This window comes from Schistocerca serialis, chromosome 5, assembly GCF_023864345.2.
Source record: "Schistocerca serialis cubense isolate TAMUIC-IGC-003099 chromosome 5, iqSchSeri2.2, whole genome shotgun sequence".
Classification (NCBI taxonomy): Eukaryota; Metazoa; Arthropoda; class Insecta; order Orthoptera; family Acrididae; genus Schistocerca; species Schistocerca serialis.
In genome coordinates, this window is record NC_064642.1 from 624,986,997 (window position 1) to 625,012,026 (window position 25,030).

General features: G+C 41.8%; 1 protein-coding gene across 1 annotated transcript in view; it reads left to right on the forward strand.

Annotated features, from left to right (window-relative positions):
- The window catches only part of LOC126480899 (soluble guanylate cyclase 89Db-like), a 464,947-nt gene that overhangs the window by 376,286 nt on the left and 63,631 nt on the right, over positions 1–25,030 (forward strand). The window contains exon 7 of the mRNA XM_050104296.1: positions 22,098–22,205. Coding sequence (XP_049960253.1) covers positions 22,098–22,205 — 108 coding nt within the window. The remainder of the gene's footprint in view (positions 1–22,097; positions 22,206–25,030) is intronic.

Consider the following 25,030-nt stretch of genomic DNA (forward strand, 5'->3'; position numbering starts at 1 on the left):
GTAATATTACTCAGCGACTACAATAATTATTCTGCTTGCGGAGAGAACTTCTTGTCGCTCACACCTATAAAAATTAGCAATGTACACTCCTGGAAATGGAAAAAAGAACACATTGACACCAGTGTGTCAGACCCACCATACTTGCTCCGGACACTGCGAGAGGGCTGTACAAGCAATGATCACACGCACGGCACAGCGGACACACCAGGAACCGCGGTGTTGGCCGTCGAATGGCGCTAGCTGCGCAGCATTTGTGCACCGCCGCCGTCAGTGTCAGCCAGTTTGCCGTGGCATACGGAGCTCCATCGCGGTCTTTAACACTGGTAGCATGCCGCGACAGCGTGGACGTGAACCGTATGTGCAGTCGACGGACTTTGAGCGAGGGCGTATAGTGGGCATGCGGGAGGCCGGGTGGACGTACCGCCGAATTGCTCAACACGTGGGGCGTGAGGTCTCCACAGTACATCGATGTTGTCGCCAGTGGTCGGCGGAAGGTGCACGTGCCCGTCGACCTGGGACCGGACCGCAGCGACGCACGGATGCACGCCAAGACCGTAGGATCCTACGCAGTGCCGTAGGGGACCGCACCGCCACTTCCCAGCAAATTAGGGACACTGTTGCTCCTGGGGTATCGGCGAGGACCATTCGCAACCGTCTCCATGAAGCTGGGCTACGGTCCCGCACACCGTTAGGCCGTCTTCCGCTCACGCCCCAACATCGTGCAGCCCGCCTCCAGTGGTGTCGCGACAGGCGTGAATGGAGGGACGAATGGAGACGTGTCGTCTTCAGCGATGAGAGTCGCTTCTGCCTTGGAGCCAATGATGGTCGTACGCGTGTTTGGCGCCGTGCAGGTGAGCGCCACAATCAGGACTGCATACGACCGAGGCACACAGGGCCAACACCCATCATCATGGTGTGGGGAGCGATCTCCTACACTGGCCGTACACCACTGGTGATCGTCGAGGGGACACTGAATAGTGCACGGTACATCCAAACCGTCATCGAACCCATCGTTCTACCATTCCTAGACCGGCAAGGGAACTTGCTGTTCCAACAGGACAATGCACGTCCGCATGTATCCCGTGCCACCCAACGTGCTCTAGAAGGTGTAAGTCAACTACCCTGGCCAGCAAAATCTCCGGATCTGTCCCCCATTGAGCATGTTTGGGACTGGATGAAGCGTCGTCTCACGCGGTCTGCACGTCCAGCACGAACGCTGGTCCAACTGAGGCGCCAGGTGGAAATGGCATGGCAAGCCGTTCCACAGGACTACATCCAGCATCTCTACGATCGTCTCCATGGGAGAATAGCAGCCTGCATTGCTGCGAAAGGTGGATATACACTGTACTAGTGCCGACATTGTGCATGCTCTGTTGCCTGTGTCTATGTGCCTGTGGTTCTGTCAGTGTGATCATGTGATGTATCTGACCCCAGGAATGTGTCAATAAAGTTTCCCCTTCCTGGGACAATGAATTCACGGTGTTCTTATTTCAATTTCCAGGAGTATATATATGGGGCCTCTGGCTTAATTCATTTTTATTTTTTATGTCACAAGATCTAAGTCAGTGCCCCATCCGTGAGGCCACAAGCCACACCCCCTTTTCTATGATGATTACGGCACAAGCAATGACTTATTTATGACGTCAGTCAAATCCCAAAAAGCCACACTTCATCTTTTGGAACGGTGGTGGCCATTACAACAAAACAACCACAGAGTAATATTTAGCAGGAATTAAAATAAAACAGTCAGTCCAATGTATCCCCAAAGCCGCTATCTTAGCTGTGCTCAAAAATATCTGTACGACCTGAATTTTTTCACTATTTTCAAAAGTAATCCAAAAAATTATGTGGAGAGTATATCTTGTACTATGTAAAATAGATAAGTAGTTTCCACAAGTAAACTGCTCTATGATACTTGTCAAGTGTCATAATGTTCTTTCCAAGTCCAAAAGTCGGCAAAAATACTTCAGCAATTGGGGACGCACACTAGTTTTCATGTCAGTAGGAACAAAACATTTTCCATGTGCATGTGATTTAGAAATTTTGAGACATTGTCATGTTGTCAACATTTTCTCCTTTTGGTTTCTACAATGCACTTTTAGTACTTGGTCAATGTTATAAACAAGCTAACAAGATAACTACTGAAAAACACGTTTTTACGTTCCTAGATTTTACTTTTTCCCACTATTTGTGTTATTTTCCCATCATGAGTCCTATTTTATCAATTGACTGTTTTCACGGCATTAAAAAATTCATATAGATAACATTTGCCACATTTTACAGTTTTGCACCAAAGCTACAAACTTTAACGCCGATTTTCATATCTATTTACGTGGAAAGTATATCATGTTCCTACTCATACACAACCTGCGGGATAATGCATAACGTAAAATTCCACAGTTTGTTTCAGAATCTAAATCATTTGGCGTTCTATGAAAAATATAGGTGCCATTTTAGGGTCTCTTTCAAGTTGTTTCCGCAATAAACTCTAAACTGCAAAAAATCATCAAAAACAGCATTTGAAATTCTTTTTACACTTAAAAGGCAAGTCATGTAATGTATAAACGATAATTATTGATTTGGTAGCGCAGTTATTTTGTACTAATTTTGCAAAAGTCTCATTGATGAGATCTCTGACACACTTAGTTTTGGCATAATATTAACAAAATTATTTCACTTTTTAACAGCATCTTTGTGCCATTCAGTATGCAAATGCATTTTTATAAATTCGTGAAACTTTTTGAAACTCGTGGATGAATGCCGCGCGGGATTAGCCGAGCGGTCTCAGGCGCTGCAGTCGTTTACTGTGCGGCTGGTCCTGCGGAGGTTCGAGTCTTCCCTCGGGCATGGGTGTGTTTGTCCTTAGGATAATTTAGGTTAATTAGTCTGTAAGCTTAGGGACTGATGACCTTAGCAGTTAAGTCCCATAATATTCCACACACATTTGAACATTTCGTGAATGAATGGATTATAAATGCGCTATAATGACTACCAATGACGCCTGCCTTAGAACAAACCAACCATGGATATAATAATAGCCAGTCCAACCAAAATATTCTCCTTATGCCATCTACGTCATTCTTGAAACTATAATTTTTGTCAGGTTGCCACAAATTCAGTAAAATCTTATATTTTGGGAATCGTCAATCTCCTTTGTTTTTCAAAGCAATTTCCGACATCGGAAATACTGATCACGGGACTACTGTCCTTTTGATCAAAGTACTTGAAGCCAGCTGTGGTACTGGCTAAGTCTATATTTTCTCCATCAGTACAATTTCTGGGATTTGTAAAAATGATATTTGAGTTTGACTCATCCTTTCCTTGTGGCTTTTCATTGCAGGCAGTATATTTTTCGATTCTCTCACTTTCATCTTCTGTTTTCATTCGTTCGCGAAGTCGAAAAAACTTACATATATCACTCATTTTTCACCCTACTCACTATACTTTTTACACTTCACAACACATAAAATTCTAAATAAACCATATTCATGCACCACTGCTCGCTCGCAAGATATTTTTTATTATAAAAAATTTGAGAAAAAACTTGGTCCACCACCTACAGCACTCTCGCACCATATCGTCCAGCTGACGCGTGTGACTTCTGTGACAATGCATTGTAGAGACGTTCAAGTTCAAATGTGGTACTTATTTGTAGCAGTTATTATGGAATTATTTGAATGAAAGCTGTTATACAACAGCCAGTGAACGAGTGTGACCCACTTAGATTGCATAGGTTGGCACTAGTTCCAATGAGGACGACTTCGTACAGTCAATGACAAATATCGATCAATAACCACACAGAACAAATGAACACCTTTTCAAACAAATAAAAAAAAATATATTACAATACACTATTTCAAATTAGCACCTGACAGTTGTTAACCATTATCTGAATTTTGAAGGAATAAGCTTTGGTGGACTGTGTTTTGTCATGCACTTGTTTTTGTTTTGTTACCCTGATAGGATTGGGAACGGCGGAGGACCTCTTCGTTTTACATACGCAGTAGTTTCGTCATTCAGAGGATTGGCAGCTTCATTTCATTTTATTATAGCTTATTAGTAATGCTTGTAGTTTGCTGACATGTAATTGTTTTTTTGTTTATGAGTTATGCGTTGTTCACAAGTACTAAAATCCCGAATGTTGTGTCTATGGAAACATAAACTTAATTTTGAATTTTTCGTCATATAGGTATTGTACTTTGTTTTGTTTTTCAGAGATGATATCAGTTTAAGATTTACCTCAATTTTATGTCTTTGCGTTTAATGTCCATTTATAACACATTATTTCATCCTTTTGATATTGGCACGAACAACCAATTAGCGTGCCTCTAGGAAAAACGCAGCAATGTTGCTGAAGAATGTATTCGTACATATTGAAAATAAATCGATGGTTCATCAGCTGTCATTATCACGTCATTATTGTTAACTTCTGACAGGTGTGCGTCATCTGGTCGTTTTACAAGTTTCCAGTAATGTTCACGTTGGTAAGCACCATTTAAAAGAAGAGGGGCAGGGGATGAAGATAACCCATCATGTTCAACACTAGATACCGTAATCTATGTTATAAATAGCTTCACAATGCTTTTTATTTGCATTTGATGCAAACGAATTAGAGATTAATTACAAAACTAATGCTGGAATACCTTTCAGTCGGAACTATCGTGTCAAGGATGTCTAAAACGTTCACAATTTCCTATAATCAACTGTAAATGACAGAGAAATCTAATCAAATTATGCAATTCAAAACACACACACACAACCATGGCCGAAAGACAAATGAACTGATGGAGCACGGTGTAAGGAAGATGTAAAGAAGAGTATCGATGAAATTTTTTTGATACAAAGTCTCACTTAAACTTCATGTTTTCGTAATACACAAGGGGAACTACATTGTATTTATTTTTTTATTTATCTACCTTTTTTCATGTGAAGATCAGCCCGCACTGGTATAGGTATTGTCAAGGTCGTACAGTGCAAATCATTAGCTCAAAACATACGAGATGCATAATACATAACATGCTTTATGAGGACAGGACGGCTGTGACCATGGTTTAAGAAATTCACGTAAAACCCAAATCAGGATGGCCAGACAGCGCACTCCATCCTCCCGAATATGAGATCGGTGCCTTAACAGCTGCACTGTCTCATTCCGTTGGTCCTTATTGTATAATGTTCCTTGATACACACGGCACGTTTCAGGTAACGTAGAATACAAAACATGGTTTCGTTGATCGCCAAACACTGTAAGGACTCCCGGACTGTGAAAATGCTGCTGTGCCCCTTGCAGCGTTCCAGTCTGCCCAGAAAGCTGACCGTGGCCACTTTTATTCAACTGTACTCCACAATCAACTTGAAAACTGAGTCAGGCACGTTCTGGATGGTTGGTTGCAGCAACAGCAGGCTCGTCAATAACGTCCACCTGGATAGACGCTTTCCTCTTTCGGGTGCCACAGCAAGCTCCCTCGTGTTTTCGAACTTCAGTATCATCTTCTTTAAACCATTTAATGACATCGGGCCTCTCCCCAAACCTTGCAGCCGCCGATGCTCTCTCAATACAGTACTGTAATTGCTGCCGTTCACACTAAACAGTTTCAGTAACTGCGATCGGTCTCTCTTCTCGACTGCCATTCTGTTCACTCACGTTATTGCTTGTCAATCGACAGCAAGGATGTCATACCGCTCATATAAACCATACACGGCGCCAGAAAATTCTCACTTCTTTTCAGCGTCAACCGGTTCCGAATTAAGACATTAGCATATTTACGAAATTTCACTGCCATACGATAATTACAGCCCACATTCGACCTTCATGAGTACCCGAACTTATAACCACCCAGTATTACTAACACTTTACCACCAATAGATGTGCGAATATCTCTAACTTTTGAACCTCGTTTTTCAAGTAAGACAGAAACCATTCGTCCGCTGTTCCTCTTATGCTTAGCACTTCTAGCTTGTATTTTAAGGTCAAAAGTGTCAAAAGCAGTGGAAAAGTCTAAGAATATGCCTGTATAATAGTCACCCACGTCAGGAGCTTCAAGTTCCACTTCTGGGAACTCCGTAATGGCCGATATTCTTCTTTCTCATCGGAAACCAAAGTGTGCTTCGATAAAAAGGTTGTATTTACTAATATAAGTCTTTCATGATTGCTTCAATTATTATTGAGAATAAAGACAACAATAAAACTGGCTTCTAGTTGTCAGTGCTTTCCGCCTTACCTTTCTTTAGTAAGGGCAAGACTCGTGAGTGCTTTAAATACTCTGGAAATGGGGCTCGTGAGTTATCTACGCCCACCATTACGTAGAACGGAGACAGGAGCTTCATCAAAGCTTGCTGACCCGTTGTTTGTAATTGTTGTATTGTCTTATTGACTTCAGGCTTTGTGTGGGAAGCATCATTGTGCTTGCTGTGCAAGTCATTGTGGCTTCTACACAAAGGCGGCATCGAACCATCAGGAGGGCGCTGAATCAAAACAAAAAAAAAAAATAAGGCGTAATACTGAAACACTGCTCATGCGAGTGCCTTCTGAGAATATGACTGTGTGTGAAGACGATCAGACAGAAGATGATGGAGATATGCATCCAGACTCAGCATGAAAACATCTATTGACTCAAGGAAGCTCGACTATTTTGTTTGTGTATTAAATTCATCGAAGCAACAGGCTGAGCCTTTAGTTTTACCATTGAAAGGATGGAATCTCTTCTTCGCAATACGAAAGTGAGTGTTTCTCATGAATGCCATGCTTTTTTTTTAATATTTCTCGAAGAATGGTAACATGGATTTTGGTAATGATATTAAGTTCGTTATACAGACTCTTGACAATTGTTCATAGGTTTCAGAAAAGTTCCTACAGCAAAATATCACTGCAAATCGGCAAAGAAATACGAGTGACCTTCAATAAGGAATGCAACAAATTTTTTCTCGGTCAATTTCAGTTGAAAAAAAAATGTCAGATTTTTTGTGGAACATCGTGAGATTTCCGCTTCGGCCCCTACAGTTTCATGAAGTTCCGATACGTGGCGGCACTGTACGTAAAGCACTCCGTCTTCAGGCCACGAGTGGCCTTCCGGGACCATCCGACCGCCGTGTCAGTGGAGGATGTGGATAGGAGGGGCGTGGGGTCAGCTCACCGCTCTCCCGGTCGTAAGATGGTAGTCTTGACCGAAGCCGCTACTATTCGGTCGAGTAGCTCCTCAATTGGCATCACGAGGCTGGGTGCACCCCGAAAAATGCAACAGCGCATGGCAGCCTGGATGGTCACCGATCCAAGCGCCGACCACGTCCGACAGCGCTTAACTTCGGTGATCTCACAGGAACCGGTGCAACCACTGCGGCAAGACCGTTGCCGGCGGCGCTATACGTAGCATTCAAAATGGCGACTGTAAGGGGGATGCGTTTCGAGGAGAGAGCTGTCATTGAGTTTCTTTTGACAGAAAACAAGAGCACGCAGATATTAATAGGCGCTTGCAGGATGTCTACGTAGACCTGGCAGTGAACAAAAGCACGGTGAGTCGTTCGGCGAACAGTCAGCCATCACCGCAAGAAGATCACGCAAACCTGTCTGATCTCCCGCGTTCCGGCCGACCGCACGCAGCTGTGATCCCTCAGTGTTGAAACATGCGGACACTCTCATTCAAGGTGACCTCGCAGCACAACTGGACGTCTCTGTTGGTAGTGCTGTCACACTCGTCCACCAGCTGGAGTACCTAAAGTGTGTACCCACTGGATTCCTCGCCACTTGACAGAGGAGCATAATGAGCAGCGAATGGCCATCTGTGCGAAATTACTTGCGCTTTTCGAGGATGATGCTAACAGTTTTCTATCGAGCTTCATTACAGGCGATGAAAGATAGGTTCATCACTGCGAACCGGAAACAAAACGAACAGTCCATGGAGTGACGTCACAACACTTCTCCTCCGCAGAAAAAGTTCAAAGCCGCACCATCAGGCGGACTTCTGGGCCTCTGAAGGGGTTATCGTTTGATGTCCTCCCTCGAGGTGCAACGATCAACTCTGAAGTGCATTGCGCTACCCTCAGGAAATTGAAGAACGACTTCAATGCGTCCGTCACCACAAAAATAAAAAACGAACTTCTCATTCTCCTTGACAACGCAAGGCCTCACACAAGTCTGCCCACCCGAGAGGAGCTGACAAGTTTTCATTGGACTATTCTTCCTAGTCCACCCTACAGCTGGAATCGTGCACCTTCCACCTGTTTGGTCCAACGAAGGATACACTCCGCTGGAAGCATTGCGTAGATTATGAATTTATTGATGCAGCAAGTTGTTGACTCCGACGTCGACAAGTAGAGTGGTACCATGCGGGCATACTGGCCCTCCCAGGAAGGTGGCATATGTTGAAAGACAAAGTTTTGTGGCCAAAAGTATGGGCAAAGTGTTATACCGGAGCCAAGGTAGCCCCTGAGGGCCGGCAACCCATATTACATCACGGAGGACAAAGTTATCTACATCCAAGGGGTACCAAAAGCGCCATGGTAAACACCAGCTATTTACATACAAGATAATGGAAATAGACATTCCGAGCACTACTTCCTGCAGGGAGAGCTCGAGCCACGGCTTGCAGGAAGTATCACTACGCCAAAACCTGATTGGCTGGAGACAGCTGTTTAGGGGCTAGAACCAACCCCGAAGTTCAGTTCACTCCAGATGCCGATCTCGTGTACTTCGACCGTTGAAGATTACGTCTTCATCTCAGAATTGGACTGTTACTAGTGTGTGTGTGTTACCACGAACCCTTGTGGAAAATTAGAAGTGAACTTTTATTTGCCTCAATTAGGAGAGTTTTACTGGCATCGTTATTGTTACATATCGTTTGTTGTTCAGTCATCAAACTTGTAAACATATATCAATAAAAATTGTGTTTGTGAAAAATTTCGAATTGTCAGTCACAACATAATGTGGTGTACTTGAATCCTGAATAATACCAACGTGCTATCAGAAAAGAATATTTTACATCGCTTATTGAACGCTCTTCGTATTTGTAGGTATGATTCTTAACTACATTTCACTCTGTTAGTAATGTCTGTGATCTCCTTTGTGTACTAACAATTTTTTAAGTCTTGTTGACAGAGAATGTCCTTTTGTCAGATTATTATTGCGTCTTCCCAAAATTGCGTCACGCGTCTAGGAATGATTGATCACGTCGTAAGGAACAACTTTTTCTATAGGCGAAGTGTTCGCCAACGCTTCCCGGCGACTTCGGACATCTTTGATAATTGAATATGCCCTGAGAAGCGTCAGGGCGTAGGTTCTCTGCTGCTTTCGTAAGCAGTTTGTGTTGCCTACAAGCATCGACCTGCCTCCACGTTAAAGACGGTAGGCCGAGCTTCTAAAATATCTTTCTCCGCTAAGACACACACATTCTCAATGTTTTCTTGTCGAATATCACTCTTTCAATTTACTGGAGCAGGTAGCACGCAGATGCAGCAGACCTGGTTAGCGGACCCCGCTAGTTCGGCGAATCTCATCGTCCCTGGCCTGGATGATCCTATAAAACGACGCCTCGCGCTGCTAGGAAGCATGAGCGAACACTTCTCTAACAAACGTTCTTCCCCATAACTTCTTCTGCCTCCAGACGTTTTTCGCAAGATTTTTAAACATTCTGTAAAATACATAGCCTATCGTAAACATTAAAACATCCCTTTATAATACGAAAACGGAGGCCGGTTTAGAAATTCTTAAATTAGGCATGGATTTAGGTTCAAATGGTTCAAATGGCTCTGAGCACTATGGGACTCAACTTCGGAGGTCATCAGTCCCCTAGAACTTAGAACTACTTTAACCTAACTAACCTAAGGACGTCACACAGATCCATGCCCGGGGCAGGATTCGAACCTGCGACCGTAGCGGTCTCGCGGTTCCAGACTGTAGCGCCTAGAACCGCACGGCCACTCCGGCCGGCATGGATTTACGGCCAACGGCCTTGCCGCAGTGGTAACACCGGTTCCCGTCAGATCACCGAAGTTACGCGCTGTCGGGCTGGGCTATCACTTGGATGGGTGACCATCCGGTCTCGCGTGCGCTATTGGCAAGCGGGGTGCACTCAGCCCTTGTGAGGCAAACTGAGGAGCTACTTGATTGAGTAGTAGCGGCTCCGGTCTCGGAAACCGCCATACGGTCGGGAGAGCGGTGCGCTGTCCACATGCCCTTCCATATCCGCATCCAGTGAAGCCTGTGGTGTGAGGATGCCACGGCGGCCGGTCAGTACCGTTGGGCCTTCCAAGGCCTGTTCGGACGGAGTTAAGTTATGGATTTAGGAGCGAATTACCTTAAGAAAAATTGTGTATTGTTGTAGTAACTATAAAAAAGATATATTTTGTTGACCAGTGTCGTTAGTAACATCTCAGGTCTCACGTACGTGCTGGCGAAATATCTGAAGCAACTACTATGTCAAGCAATGTGAATATCACATTCGCAACCACCAATTTCGTGCGTTATCTCGAAGAAATGCGATTTCAGGACACGAATATCACGATTAGTTTTGATGTGGTTTCTCTCTTCACCACGTTACCGCTTAAAGAATTGTTGGAATTAAGTTCGAGACGGGTTTACGGAGCCCTTTAGGCACGTCCTCTAGGCCATTTATTTTGTCTTCGACAGGAAACATTATGAACAAATAAAAGGTGTGGCCTTGGGCAGATTGTTATTTTCAGTAGTTGGCAACTTACACACGTAGTATTTCGAGGCCAAAGCACTAGAATCTGCCAAACAGAGGGCAACATGTTTCTTTCGGTATGTTGGTCACACATTTATAGTTTGGCCACGTGGGATGGTCGAACTTCACGAATTCCTACAGCATCTCAACTCGATGCATGTTAGTATAAAATTCACGATGGAAACAGAACGAGTTTGTGGTTAAGAAAAGTGCGGATGGATCACTGGGAAGCGGTATCTGCAGGTATTCCGCCCATATTCTCTAACCGCATTCCACAAGCTATCATCACTACATCACAGAGAAGTTCCGTGCTTAGAACACTGCTACACAGAGCACTTACTCCGTCACAGAAAGCAAGCCTCGTCGAACAACTGACACATCTGGGGGAGGTTTTCCAAAAAGAATGGATACGCAGAACGACGGATCGGTAGCGCCCTGCAAATCAAATCGACACCCCCTGCAGAGGGAACCGGAAGCAATAATGAAGAAGCCAGAGACGCATACCTTCCATACGATGGTGTCATTTCCAGGAAGATCGGAATAGTGCTTCGAAAAAGTTTCTAGTGTGTATCGGTGCCTCCGCCGAATTAAAACTACTGTACTGCGTGAAATATAATGCAGAACTCCGAAAAAGGGTTCTGAACAACACATCGTTGGAACGTGGCACGTCGGATGTTCGATAGGTTATGATAATTATTCAACGGGTATGTAATGATCACAAGCGTTGTATCCTCCTGGTGCAGCCAAGTAAATCAGTTGTCAGCGAATGCTGTCTCGCCTTTGAGCATGAAATGAAATTCAGTGATACCAGCATCGCGGTGTAGGCGACGAATTTCTGGGACAGTGTAACAAAAGCAGGAAATCGAGATAATAGAAATAACCTGGGCAGGGAGTTTAGCTTAATTAAAGTTTAGCTGAATTTCTCTGAAATCAAATAAAAAACATGTCAGTTCTCTCTCTCTCTCTCTCTTTCTGCTCTCTCCCTCTCTCTCTCTCTCTCTCTCTCTCTCTCTCTCTCACACACACACACACACACACACACACACACACACACACACACACACACACACAGATAAAAGCCTACTCACTCTCTCTTTTTCTCTCTGCCACAGATTGTGATGTTACAAAATAGAAGTGATGTTGCTATTCAATGGAAAGTTGGAAATTGAGATTTAACTAACTGTTTTATCAATCACAATTGGCGTAAGAATCATGGATTGACCATTGTCATAAAATATTGCATTATGAGATGTGAATAGTTTTTACTTGCGGTTTCGCGTGGCTTGAGGCAGTCACAACTAGCGTGCTATTGATTAAGAAGTTGCGTTATCGTCTTTCTAATTACTTCATGATCGTAGATACGATCATACCCGGTTGTGAAGTTATTGTTATGACAAAAAAATTTCCTAAGGGACCAGAAAGTTCTTAAGGGCGCAAAAACAACTGTAACATCACACAAAAGGAAATTCAATATTAAAGCTGATGCAAGAAGACGATAAAACAGTTTTCTTTTTATCAATGTAACACGCACATTGGACTGCTGATCTTGGCGTCTGTAATATTAGCAAAATGCATAATTAAAATGAAAATAATACTGAGGAGATAATAGGAATGAGCACTGCTAAATGATTCAGTATTCCCAGAACAAATATTTATTATAACTAAAACATATATCGTACCTTAAGCTTAATACTACAATGACGGTAGATTTTTATGTCCATATCATGTCCATTGAGCGCTCTTTTATATAGCCATTGTCCTCTTGAGTCGCTCGTGCTTCGTCACGGTAAGTTACAACAGTTCTTCTTCCTACACTTCACTCAAAACTTAGACGGAACACGTTTTTATTTATTTAGTAAAAATTAGATCAGACTGCCACAAATCTGCGTCCGTCTTACTTCAGAAAAACAGTAAAAGTCTTCTTAGCGCTCCAGGCTTCATTTGTTCTCCAGCGAACAAAATAGTGATGGATCGCATATCCATCCGTACTTTTCTGTTTATATTGCCGCCCAAAGACGACGAATTACATTATCTAGAAAATTCCACCGTCGCCATGCGACGCCTTATTATATATTAATCATTCTTTATAAACAAGTATTTGCCTTCTGGCTGAATTTGCTGTTTTAATTAAGCCAAAAATAGCGAATATCACATTGCCTCCCATGAGGAGAGAGGGAATGCCGAAGGATTACCTCGATCCTCATGTCCTCATGAGATATTCGTGATTTTTGGTGTGACATTTACATAACGTTACTGGCGTACAAAGTACATAAATTGAAATCACATTTATAAACATATATCAGATATTTATCATTTTTCAAAATAAAGTTTTTCATTCTTTGTTCATCAGTCACTTCATTCCATAATACCAAGATTAACATTTATGTGCATATTTAAGTTTGGTCCATATTTGCTTATAACAATAAGTGAACGTTCATTTCGCACTTCAGGGGATAGAATTCAGGAATTACTTTCTCTTAAGCTTAACAACTAATACATGAGTACAGTGAGTGCTTATTTTCACTAAACTAGAGTGGACAATGTTCGAGCATCTGTTGACTCATTGTGGTTCAATTACAGTTTAATAACGTAGCACTACACTTCGTAATGCTTTCACTTTCTGTGTTAGCTGTCTACGGCGTTCATCATGCAGTACATCTGTCCTTTCCGCTGTGGTGCCAGGAATTCAAGTGGCTTCCCGGGTTTTTATTTACAATATGAAACAGAAGAAGTGGAAAATTATTAGTATGACTTACAAGCTACTGGATACATTTGTTAAGGATCGGGACTGGTCTGGAGTTTAGGGTCTTCCTATAGTGCACATTCATTTTCTTTGTCCATCAAGAGACAGGATTATAATTCATTTTAGCAGTGTTCAGGAGTGCCGGTATTAATGGCTTTAAGGCCTGAGTAATCTAACAATCTACTTCTCACTCATCTTAACTTCAACTCAAGAAAATCGCTTAATTTACATAAGAAGATGTAGTCACACAAGTGTACAAATGTCTTTCCTCCAGTATGTGCGATGGAAGTCATGGCGGTTAGCAGTTTAAAGTTTGGATTGTTTCGTCACCCACACGTCAGCCACTCACAGCGGCTGCACAGTGTTGCGTGAGCTCCCATACTCAGTATCCGTTCGCGCTCAGGCTGTAACAGAGCTGCTGGTCGTTGAGTGCTCCTTTTTTTTTATGAACTTCGTATCACACGAGTGCATCGATACAAACACCTCGCGCGCGTTTTCCATCGGAGGAGCCAGACACTGAAGCTGCCTCCATACTTCTCTGTCAACTGCCTCCCATGAGGCTCACAGGTAAGTGACGACGAATGTTTTAGCTGTCGCTGCACTTAGAACAACACTGAACTTTGCGTTGCACCTGTTGTCGCAGCCTTGACTTCTTTTTTTACACTTGCAGTACAACACTACCACTAGTATACAGTGAACAGTTATTTTTATTATGCACGTCGCACTTTAGTGTGCATCTTCACACAGCATTCGTGCTTAGTTCCTTCGCCGATGGAGTTCATTTACAAAACAATCAATTTTGCACGTTTCCTCCACTGGTATAGAAAGACTTATATTCTACTATTTACAAAATATCACTTACGAGCTAATATTTACAATTAATGGTCACTCCTTTTGTTAAGTCCAGTGAACAACTGCTTTATGAATGGACTCTTTATATCTCAAGATTTGCTTTCACTAGTGAACCTAAAAATATTCTTTCAAACTTTCTTTTAAGTGCTCATCTCCTCATTATGAAAACTACAGGTTTCGCAACACTCGTTGCACTTATTCTTTAGTGCACCCAAGATCATTTTCTACTGCCACGCAGCATATCTACTACTTAACGAGTACACATTTAACGCTGAATCTTTTTTTTTCTTTTTGTGCTTTCCTTTGTGCTTGCCAAATTTTTTTTATATTTGAGGGCAGACTGGATAACAATAGTTCTCCCTCTTCGCTTCATGTACTCAGCAATCGTTCTCTGTTAAAAAAAAAATAGGGTAACGCGTGTCTACTATTTTTTTTTGCATGAATGGAATTACCGACAGTTCACTGGGTTTACGCAACCGGTCCATAACAAACATTACCAAAGCTAGCGAAGTTCATCACGCTACGTGTTTCATTTCTCATAAGCACTGCTTTGCTTCGAAGCACACGTGCCTTTTACAAGTCGACCCTTGGTCTGGGTTAATGAACCAGGATCAAAAGGAACGGGCACAAGGAAAATGGATTTCATAAGAGGAGTGTCTTAGGAGACATTTTTGCAATAAAATCTGCATGTAAATAAAATTATCTTAATAAACATAGGCACATATATAAACTTCAACCTCCTTCCTTACAGCATGCTTTGCTACTTCTACGTCTTACTCAGGTTATAGTCAATATTAAGTTTAAATATCACTGCATTGCTTGTTCTTTAGATTAGCCTTCAATTAGGGTATTGAATGGTCGCTAGATTACACTACAGATCTTCTGAAGATCTTTACTTGGACTTATTTATGATACAGGGGGCTTGCTGTGTGGTTATTTAGTACCTCGATTCTACTGAAATCAATTCGTCAGCTAACATTCCTCATATACTCTTTACATTGGGCTCAGATCACAGGGAAATAGTTTACTTTCATAGCAATTAGTGGCCTCGTGGAGTACTTACGCTACATTATTGATGCTTCATGGTTTGCCTCTATTTGTACTGTATTTCACCTAACTTAGTTTACTACAGCTTATTGTCTCCTTGCATGAACACATGTGGGTTACCACTTGTTTTTCCATTTAACAGCACGCTTTAACTGAACTTTAAGCTGTTTCTTCTACTCCTGTCCACTGTCTGGACTGTTTGAACATGTACCCCTTTTTTTTAAGCAGGTAATTTGGGCTTTTACAACAGAACTTCAAGTACTTACATTACTAAAAATAAATCTATAAATCTTCTTGTACCTTGAGAGAAGTACTTATTTACGCATCCTTCTCCATTTCTCACCTTTACATATTTATATAGCTCCGGGCAATCGCCTCGCAAGCACTTTTCTTTTTCTTAATACTAACTTAAAATTAAATTGAAATTCTTGGTGCAACCTCAATTTCCTGCTTCAGCTTGTTGAAGAAATATCAGTTCATGTCCATCACTATAAACAATTTTTCCATACATAGCATTTAATACTTAAAAATGACATGTAGTAGCCGTTACCATGTAATCAGTGCGCTGTTCAACACAATACTTATCATTAACAGTTCACACAAGGAAATTTCCAGTAAGCAAGAGGCAGGAAACCGAAACAGATTCTATCTGCAGTTGAGGCTGTGTCTGTAAACTAACTCTCTGTTTCAATGGACCAATCGCTCCCGATATGGAGCAGCCCTGAATCGGCAATGATAAAACTTGTGAAACAGAAGACACCTGTCTGAAGAAACATGGTGACATGACATTGATGTTTGCTCCTGTATCAACAACGGCTGTGAAAGGAATGTTGGCAATAGAAATCTTAATCGAAGCCTGGACCTGTTCATCATAAATGTCGTTAATGTCTTGAGCTTCTTTGTCAGGTGCAAGGTCATCTCGTAAGTCGGTCTCATGGTCGTACCGTATCGCGTTAACATACTCAGAATCAGAGTATTCGTTAGTGCCCCCACTCAAAATCCGCAGCGACCTCTTGGAGGCTGAAAGGCGCTGCCTCTAATTTTCCGCAGGATGTTTAACCTGTTTGTCATTCATGGCCTTAAGTGTTTGTTCCGTTTCATATTGGTGCTGGTTATGTGGTACAAATGCCGGTGTAAAGGGGTCAAATCCACTGGGTGCATTCACTTGTGAATAGAATACTTGAGAAGGCTGATGTCGCCCGATCTTTTCGTTGCCGGCAAAACCATTTCCTTGTGAAGGAAAGTTCGCATTTGGTGCCATTTGAAAATTGTTCCGCGGTCCTCTATCCTGTGAATAGTTGTTCTTATGTTGTGCTGGGTGGCCTCCGCCTTGCCCATGCCACTTGCTATATTTCGACCTATAACTTTGATTGTACACTGGCCCATTTGAAAAATTACCACTAGTTTGTGGAGAATTTCCATACTGCTTAGGCGCAGAATTAAAGGGTGGGTTTCCGTACTGATGTTTTTCCTGGTGGTTGTAAATTGGGTGGTATCTCTGCTGATTACTGTAATTGGTTTTCTGCTTCCATTTAAAGTTATTGCCATTTGCGTTTTCATAACGGCTGGCAGGTTGGCAACAGCGGTCGCAGTAGCTCGCTCTCTCCTTCGGCGCATTGTTGTCCGCGTGCGATGCATTCTGCTGGCTGCCAGGGAAGAATTTGCCGCTGCCAACCTTGGAGCGCACATCCTCGCTAATTAAATCTAAGAAATCCAGCACAGAAATGAATACATCCGTGTCTTCTTCGGACACATTTACTAATTTCTCTCTAATAGACACAGGGAGTTTGCTTTTGAGAATCATAATTACGTCCTTGGAAGAAATCGGAGAATCCCAGAATTTAATTTTTGCTAGATACTTCTCGAAGTATCGCCGGAGACTTCCATGCTTCTCATTGAAAATTTCCGCACCATACACCTCCTTCCTTAATCTTTGCTGTACCCCATTACTCCAAAATTTTGCCAAGAACATTTTCTCAAACTCTTCATAATTCCTACACGTGTCTACCATTTCCGTTCCCCATAATGCTGCATCACCAGAAATAAAGCCAGTGACGAACTGAATACGCTGTCTGTCTGTCCAGCTCCTGGGAAATATGCCGGAAAAATTCTTTAGGAACACGATGGGGTGTATTTCTCGCTTCTGCGGATGAAAAACAGGAAAAGTGCGATGCTTAATCACACTTTCCTCTTGCATTAAACTCACGATTGTGGGCGGATCATTTATTTTCCCTACTCGGGACTCAACAGGACTGTTGTTTTGCATGTAATCAGGCGGTGAACGATAAGGAGTTGACTGACATTCGTCACCGTCTAAAGAGTTGTTCCCTATAGTTTGCGTATGTGTGTGCGGATTTTCTACCCAGTTTCTCAGCATTCTGACTTCGTCCACTACTTGCTGCTCGGGAAGATCCCGTGTAAGTGTCCTCCGAATCTGTCCCAATTCAGAAACTACTGTGTCTCCCAACTTACCAGGAGCAGCTAAGATTTCATAAGTTACATCCTTGACAGTCTCCCTAAGCTCCTCCCTGACCTTCTTTTCGATAAAAATATCTTTACCCTTTATCCATTCACTGTAGTGTTCCGACAATGCCTCCGCGTGTGCTTTCACGGTGCTCTTAACCTGTTCTTCGATATTGATTGAGTATATCTGCCTCGACAGATCCTCTACTACACCTTCAATGTCAGATACTGCATTTCTAACTGAGTTTATTTCTTTGGTAGCTGCCTGAATTTTTGTGTTTAATGTTCCAGATACTTCAGCTATTTCACTTTTCACCTGTTTCTGCATTTTCTGAATTTGATCACTGATCTTAGTTTGCACCTCACCCAAATGGGTATTTAATTCAGCCGTAATTTCTTTATGCAGATCTGTTTTGATTGTGCCTAGCTCTGTTTTTAATGATTCGCTTACAGCATCTAGTCGGGCGTTAACAGTCTCATTTTGTGTTTTTATAGTCTCATTTTGTGTTTTTATATTCTCATTTACTGCGTCAAACTGTTGTTTCAGCATTTCCATTAACGCACCGAGGTCATTTGTAGCTGCAGCGGGACAAGTTTGGACTTCAGGGTCACTTTCCCCTGTTACTGACATGGTTAGTTCAGTTTCCACACTGGAACCCACCGTTCGCGATCGTAAAGGGTATGGGATACTATTAACGTCTTCACTCCCGTCTCCTGTTGTCACCTGTCTCTGTTTACTATCTGCCATTTTCGTCAGTAAACCACGTGCTACGCAAGGCTTTCGTCGTTTGTCAGTGACGTGGTGAGTCCGCTAAGAGCACCACTCTCGCGTGAGCAACAAATGAAATTCTATCTGGCAAGAAGACAAGATGGAACCTAACCGTTTCAGACAAATGAATGAAGATGCTCTTCACTGCAAATTGCGCACACTATCCACCATGTTGAAAATGCAATACAGGTATACTAACAATGGGGAGAAATAATTTCTATTATCAGACTACGAAGAATTTTACTTTGAAAGATAAAATAAAGCAGATTTTCTATAGCGGGAAGGAGATAGAAAGGATGTGGATCGACTTGGAAAAGCAACGTTGCTACTGAAGCACTACACTGCGTATGCAAAATTCTGACATACTTTTTGATTGCTTGGTTACCGCTATGTTGTCTCAGCAAATTCACGTCTCTTTTCTTTTCCTTTCTCTCGGTAATTAAACTGCATTATTGACCGTTATTCTCACAGAGAGACGATGTGTACATGAAACGACAGAACATTTATTAACACAAGCACATAGAAAATTTTCCAAGAATTTGAACTAATTTTTGGTCAAGTCCCTGTTCGGGCGCCAAGTGTGATGTTACAAAATAGAAGTGATGTTGCTATTCAATGGAAAGTTGGAAATTGAGATTTAACTAACTGTTTTATCAATCACAATTGGCGTAAGAATCATGGATTGACCATTGTCATAAAATATTGCATTATGAGATGTGAATAGTTTTTACTTGCGGTTTCGCGTGGCTTGAGGCAGTCACAACTAGCGTGCTATTGATTAAGAAGTTGCGTTATCGTCTTTCTAATTACTTCATGATCGTAGATACGATCATACCCGGTTGTGAAGTTATTGTTATGACAAAAAAATTTCCTAAGGGACCAGAAAGTTCTTAAGGGCGCAAAAACAACTGTAACATCACACAAAAGGAAATTCAATATTAAAGCTGATGCAAGAAGACGATAAAACAGTTTTCTTTTTATCAATGTAACACGCACATTGGACTGCTGATCTTGGTGTCTGTAATATTAGCAAAATGCATAATTAAAATGAAAATAATACTGAGGAGATAATAGGAATGAGCACTGCTAAATGATTCAGTATTCCCAGAACAAATATTTATTATAACTAAAACATATATCGTACCTTAAGCTTAATACTACAATGACGGTAGATTTTTATGTCCATATCATGTCCATTGAGCGCTCTTTTATATAGCCATTGTCCTCTTGAGTCGCTCGTGCTTCGTCACGGTAAGTTACAACAGTTCTTCTTCCTACACTTCACTCAAAACTTAGACGGAACACGTTTTTATTTATTTAGTAAAAATTAGATCAGACTGCCACAAATCTGCGTCCGTCTTACTTCAGAAAAACAGTAAAAGTCTTCTTAGCGCTCCAGGCTTCATTTGTTCTCCAGCGAACAAAATAGTGAAGGATCGCCTATCCATCCGTACTTTTCTGTTTATATTGCCGCCCAAAGACGACGAATTACATTATCTAGAAAATTCCACCGTCGCCATGCGACGCCTTATTATATATTAATCATTCTTTATAAACAAGTATTTGCCTTCTGGCTGAATTTGCTGTTTTAATTAAGCCAAAAATAGCGAATATCACAAGATGAGTGCCTATTAACACGATTTTCCTCGCATGTAACGCCCTTACGTTGCCTTCTTGTTGTTTTTTAATTCATTGACTGTTTTTTTGTCTCGCGCCGCCGGGGAAAAGTCGCTAGGGTGGCATGCTAAGTGTATCGTTCGTAACATGGTTGGAGTCCAAACACTGATCAATGAAAATTGCACTCGACGTCTGACGAAGACAACTAAGGACGTTGCCGAAACATCGTGTAAATAGAAAATGACAATTCAGCTGAAAACACAAAAATTCGTAAATATCTTTAATTTTTGTTGTCCTGTCGTCATCAGTTGTCTGTAATACTATGTCGATAATTTTCTTGTTGGGTCTGTGTATTTGAAACTGAATAAAATCAATTTTATCATACATACTTGTTTCGTCTCTGTTGTTTGGAGCCAAAGTTTAGATATGCTGCACGACACGATATCTGAGCATTATCTACGTAGCTGCCACTGATGACGCTTTTCAAAAAAATAAAGGAAAAAGGCGTATGTCATGGTAAAACCGGTTATATTCAGTTGCAATAGACTGTGCGAACCTGAAAATTACCAGCAAAATGGTAGTTATCGTAATTAATACATAATTTTACAATAATAACAATCTAATTAAAGTTTTGTTAAATACATTTCTCATAATGTAATAGTTCTGTCGAAAGAGAGAGGTGATGAACTTAGAGAAACGTATGGCCGCAAATAAATATGGAAGTGAGCAAATATTCAATTTCCTGAGGATCGACTGAAACTGCTAAACTTCTTATTCTTTTGCTTCTGCTCCCACCCCTCCGTCTTTAATGATATATTACGTCGTGTAGCTAGTTATGACTTTCATTTCTTACTGGCGGATGCTAATCTTCCTACTTTTACGTAACTGTCCAAATGACTCTCATCTTCCTGACTTCAATGTGAATATGTCGTTCAGAATTTGAGTTTGGTCTGTTCTGTAGGAATCACTTGTTCAAATACACTTTGTTATCCTGTTATAGCCATAATTATTGCTTGCTTCTTCTTTTAAATCCTGCTACTTTTCATGGATATTGGAGAATTTAAAAGGAGAGATGAGAAGGCTAAAGTTAGACTTGAAAGGAATTAGTGAAGTGAATGGAAAGAGGACAGCAATTACTGATCTAATGAGTATAGCCTAAGGGCAGCAGCATCAGTGAATAATGTAACAGATGTTAACATCGTTATGAATAGAAATGTAGGTAATAGAGCGAAGACACCTTTAGCTTACTTGGGTAGGGTACAGCTTGGGTTGGAAGGGAGTAAAGTAGCCTGCCAGTCCTGCTGATATCGTGTTGCTGTTTGCCTACGCGGCCAACAGGCACGCATGGGCACGTTAAAAGCGGAATTTGCATACCTGTGGTAGGAGGGAGTGTCATGATCAACTTACTAGAGATCCTGAGTTGTGGGGGATGAGTGTGGGGTTGTAGGTGCGTTTGATGGTCCCTTTTGTACTTTTCCCTCGAATAACTCGAAAATCGTGGCCCCCAGTGAAAACGTATTCCAGCGAAAAATTGTAACTCTATTTTCTACAAGGTTCTGCTCATTTTTTTCTATAGGGATAACAGTTGGTGCGTAGCGAGCGAGAGAATATTAAAATCTCTCGCGTTGTTTCTGATGGCCAGTTATAACATTGCAGGTTACATAAGACGACAGCGGTAGGGGCAGCTTAATCACCCTCGTTCTAAACGGCCGTGTTACTGAAGAAGGAGCGAGAAGTATTAAGAATGTCCTCCGTTAAAGTTACCGCCCACTATAAATTCAGGTTCTAATTGTGCTTCCTTTTACTACTCTTCTTCGTTATGTGCACCGCCATTATTTTTGTGAAACAATGGCACGGCAGTTCTGGCTACCACAAAATCTTCCACCAGAGCGATGCCATCCACCGCCGTCTGGAACACTAAACTCTGTTGCAGGATCAACAACCTGGACGATCTGATGAATATGGGCCTCTTCCTGAACGACCTGAACCTGCACGGCCTCAGCCGCGAGATGGTGCTCACTGGCTGGCAGCACTACTCCAAGTAAGTACAGTGCACTACAGTACAGCACATAACATACCCAGTCCAACTCTGTCCAGGGACGCTGTATGCGTGTGCAGCTATAAATATCCCTTTCACAAGGTGTATGGGAAAAATAATGAGACTGGCTTTTTATCTACCAAAGTTTTTTTTTTTTTCAACAACAGTATTGTCCCCTTCAAAGTAGTTCCCTTAGGCAGCTGTACACCGACGGAGTCGTCTTTCCCAGTCTTAGCAGCAGCGTTGAAAGGCTCTAACTGGTAGGGTCTCTAAAAAGTCGGTCACATTCTCTGAACGTTCTCCAGAGTCTCAAAATGACGTCCTTTTAAGACATTTTCAATTTCGGGGAAAGAAAAAACTTACAAGAAACTAGACCAGCTGAATAAAGAGGGCTGCGGAACAACAGGAATCCCTTTTGAGGTAAAAAATTCAGTGATGTTAATTAAATCAGGTGATGCTGAGAGAAATAGATTAGGAAAGCAGACACTTAAAGTAGTAAACGAGTTTTGCTATTTGGGGAGCAAAATAACTGATGATGGTCGAAGCAGAGAGGATATAAAATGTAGACTGGCAATGGCAAGGTAAGCGTTTCTGAAGAAGAGAAATTTGTTAACATCGAGCATAGATTTAAGTGTCAGGAAGTTGTTTCTGAAAATATTTATATGGAGTGTATCCATGTATGGAAGTGAAACATGGACGATAAATAGTTTAGACAAGAAGAGAATGGAAGCTTTCGAAATGTGGTGCTGCAGAAGAATGCTGAAGATTACATGGGTAGATCACATAACTAATGAGGAGGTTTTGAATAGAATTGGAGAGAAGAGAAATTTGTGGCACAACTTGACTAGAAGAAGGGATCGGTTGGTATGACATGTTCTGAGGCATCAAGGGACCACCAATTTAGTATTGGAGGGAAGCGTGGAGGGTAAAAATCGTAGAGGGAGACCAAGAGATGAATATACTAAGCAGATTCAGAGTATGTAGCTTGCAGTAGGTACTGGGAGATGAAAAAGCTTGCACAGGATAGAGTAGCATGGAGAGCTGCATCAAACCAGTCTCTGAACTGAAGACCACAACAACAACAAGTGGTCTTGTGACATGGGGCGTTGTTACGAAGCATCCACTCGTCTGTAATGTCAGGGCTCACTCGATTCACCATTTTCCTCAGCCTTGCACATACGTTCTTTGTAAAACACTTCGTTGACAGTTTTTCCTGGAGGAACAACTTCTTTAAGCGCAATGCCCCTAGTGTCAAAAAACAAATGAGCATTGTTTAGATCTTTGATTTTCTCAGTCGAGCTTTTTTCGCTCGAGGAGATGTCTCAGTGTGCCACTCCTCACTTTGCCGCTTTATCTGAGGATCGTACTAAAAAATCCAGGATTCATCACCTATGAACCATTTGTGGTATTGGCAACCTTCTCCATAAGATCAACTCCCACGTTTCTTCGACTGTCCTTTTGCGCAGTTGTCAGGTTTTTCGGCACCATTTTGGTACAGATCTTTCACCTGTGTAAAATCTCAGGCAGATCTGATGTACGGTGAAAATATTTAACAGATCACCCATCAGGCTTAATGTTAAACGTCGGTCTGATCTCACAAGAGCACGCACACGTTCGACGTTTTCGTCGGTTTTTGAAGTTGAAGGTCTCCCTGAGTGAGGTTCATCTTCAAGCCTTCAAAAATAATTTGTGCCAGCGAAAAACTTGTACTCATGATAAGGAATGTTCCCCATAGACCTGTTTCAACTTTTAGAGGTCAACGTCAAGGATCCCCCAAGTTTAACACAAAACTTGATGGTATAACATTACTCCAAATTCCTATATTCCATTTTCTTAATACCCAACGAAAACACTATTCACTGACGGTGCTGTCAAAAATCATGCGATGGCTGTACGGAGCTGAAACTCGGGCTGAGCATCTGGAAGGGATGAAAACACCGGTCTACACAAGTAGAACAACGCAGCGTTGTCAGTCCTCTCGTAGTGATGTCAGTCTCATTACTTTTCCTATACACACATCTCTTAGATGGGACCTGACGTTTAATGTATCCGCGGGGAACACCAGTACCTCATCAACATCAGTACATTTCAGGGCATATGTATTGTGTAGCTATATCCAGTTACGCTGCACTAGTCTCACACGCACCGCATTTTCCATTCAGACTCCTTTGCAGGCAACATTAGATTATTTGCAAAATTCTTTGAAAGCTGTTCTGCGCCACCACTAAGAAGAGCTTCCGATTACTATGAGTTTTATTTCCATTACAGGGCTACTTGACGGATGTTAAGTAACTAAGGTAAATCGTTGTTCATCCTATTTGAGGTAGACTCTCTATGATTATGTTTAGCAGCGTTTCACAGTCCTTCATTTTTATGAAGGAGCCTCTGTTATTTTTCTGTAATTTTTGTGTGTAATATTCCGTAAATGTATTATTTGCTCTGTCAAACTTCTTCGCTCATAACTGAGTCAGTAATACATACAAAAGAGGAGAAAAGTCTTTCGTACAAAACACATTATTTATTACACTTTAAGTTCATAGAAAACGTCCCTACGACGTTTAAGGTTTGTTCACCCAATCTTCTGATGTTTACATTTATCATTTATTTATGCGTCGTGAACATTTTTTCTTCTTTTTACGACGTGTAACAATAGTTTTCTTAACAGCTTCTGTCGCAAAATTCTGCATCGCCTCGCTCTGTCTCCCACAAATTTCTTGCTGGAGCCGGATTGCAACCAGCCCTACTCTATGGGATAGGCAGCCCATTTTACAGTATCCAGATATATCACTGCTATGTGTTACAGTACCTAGAAGTAACACCAATCAAAT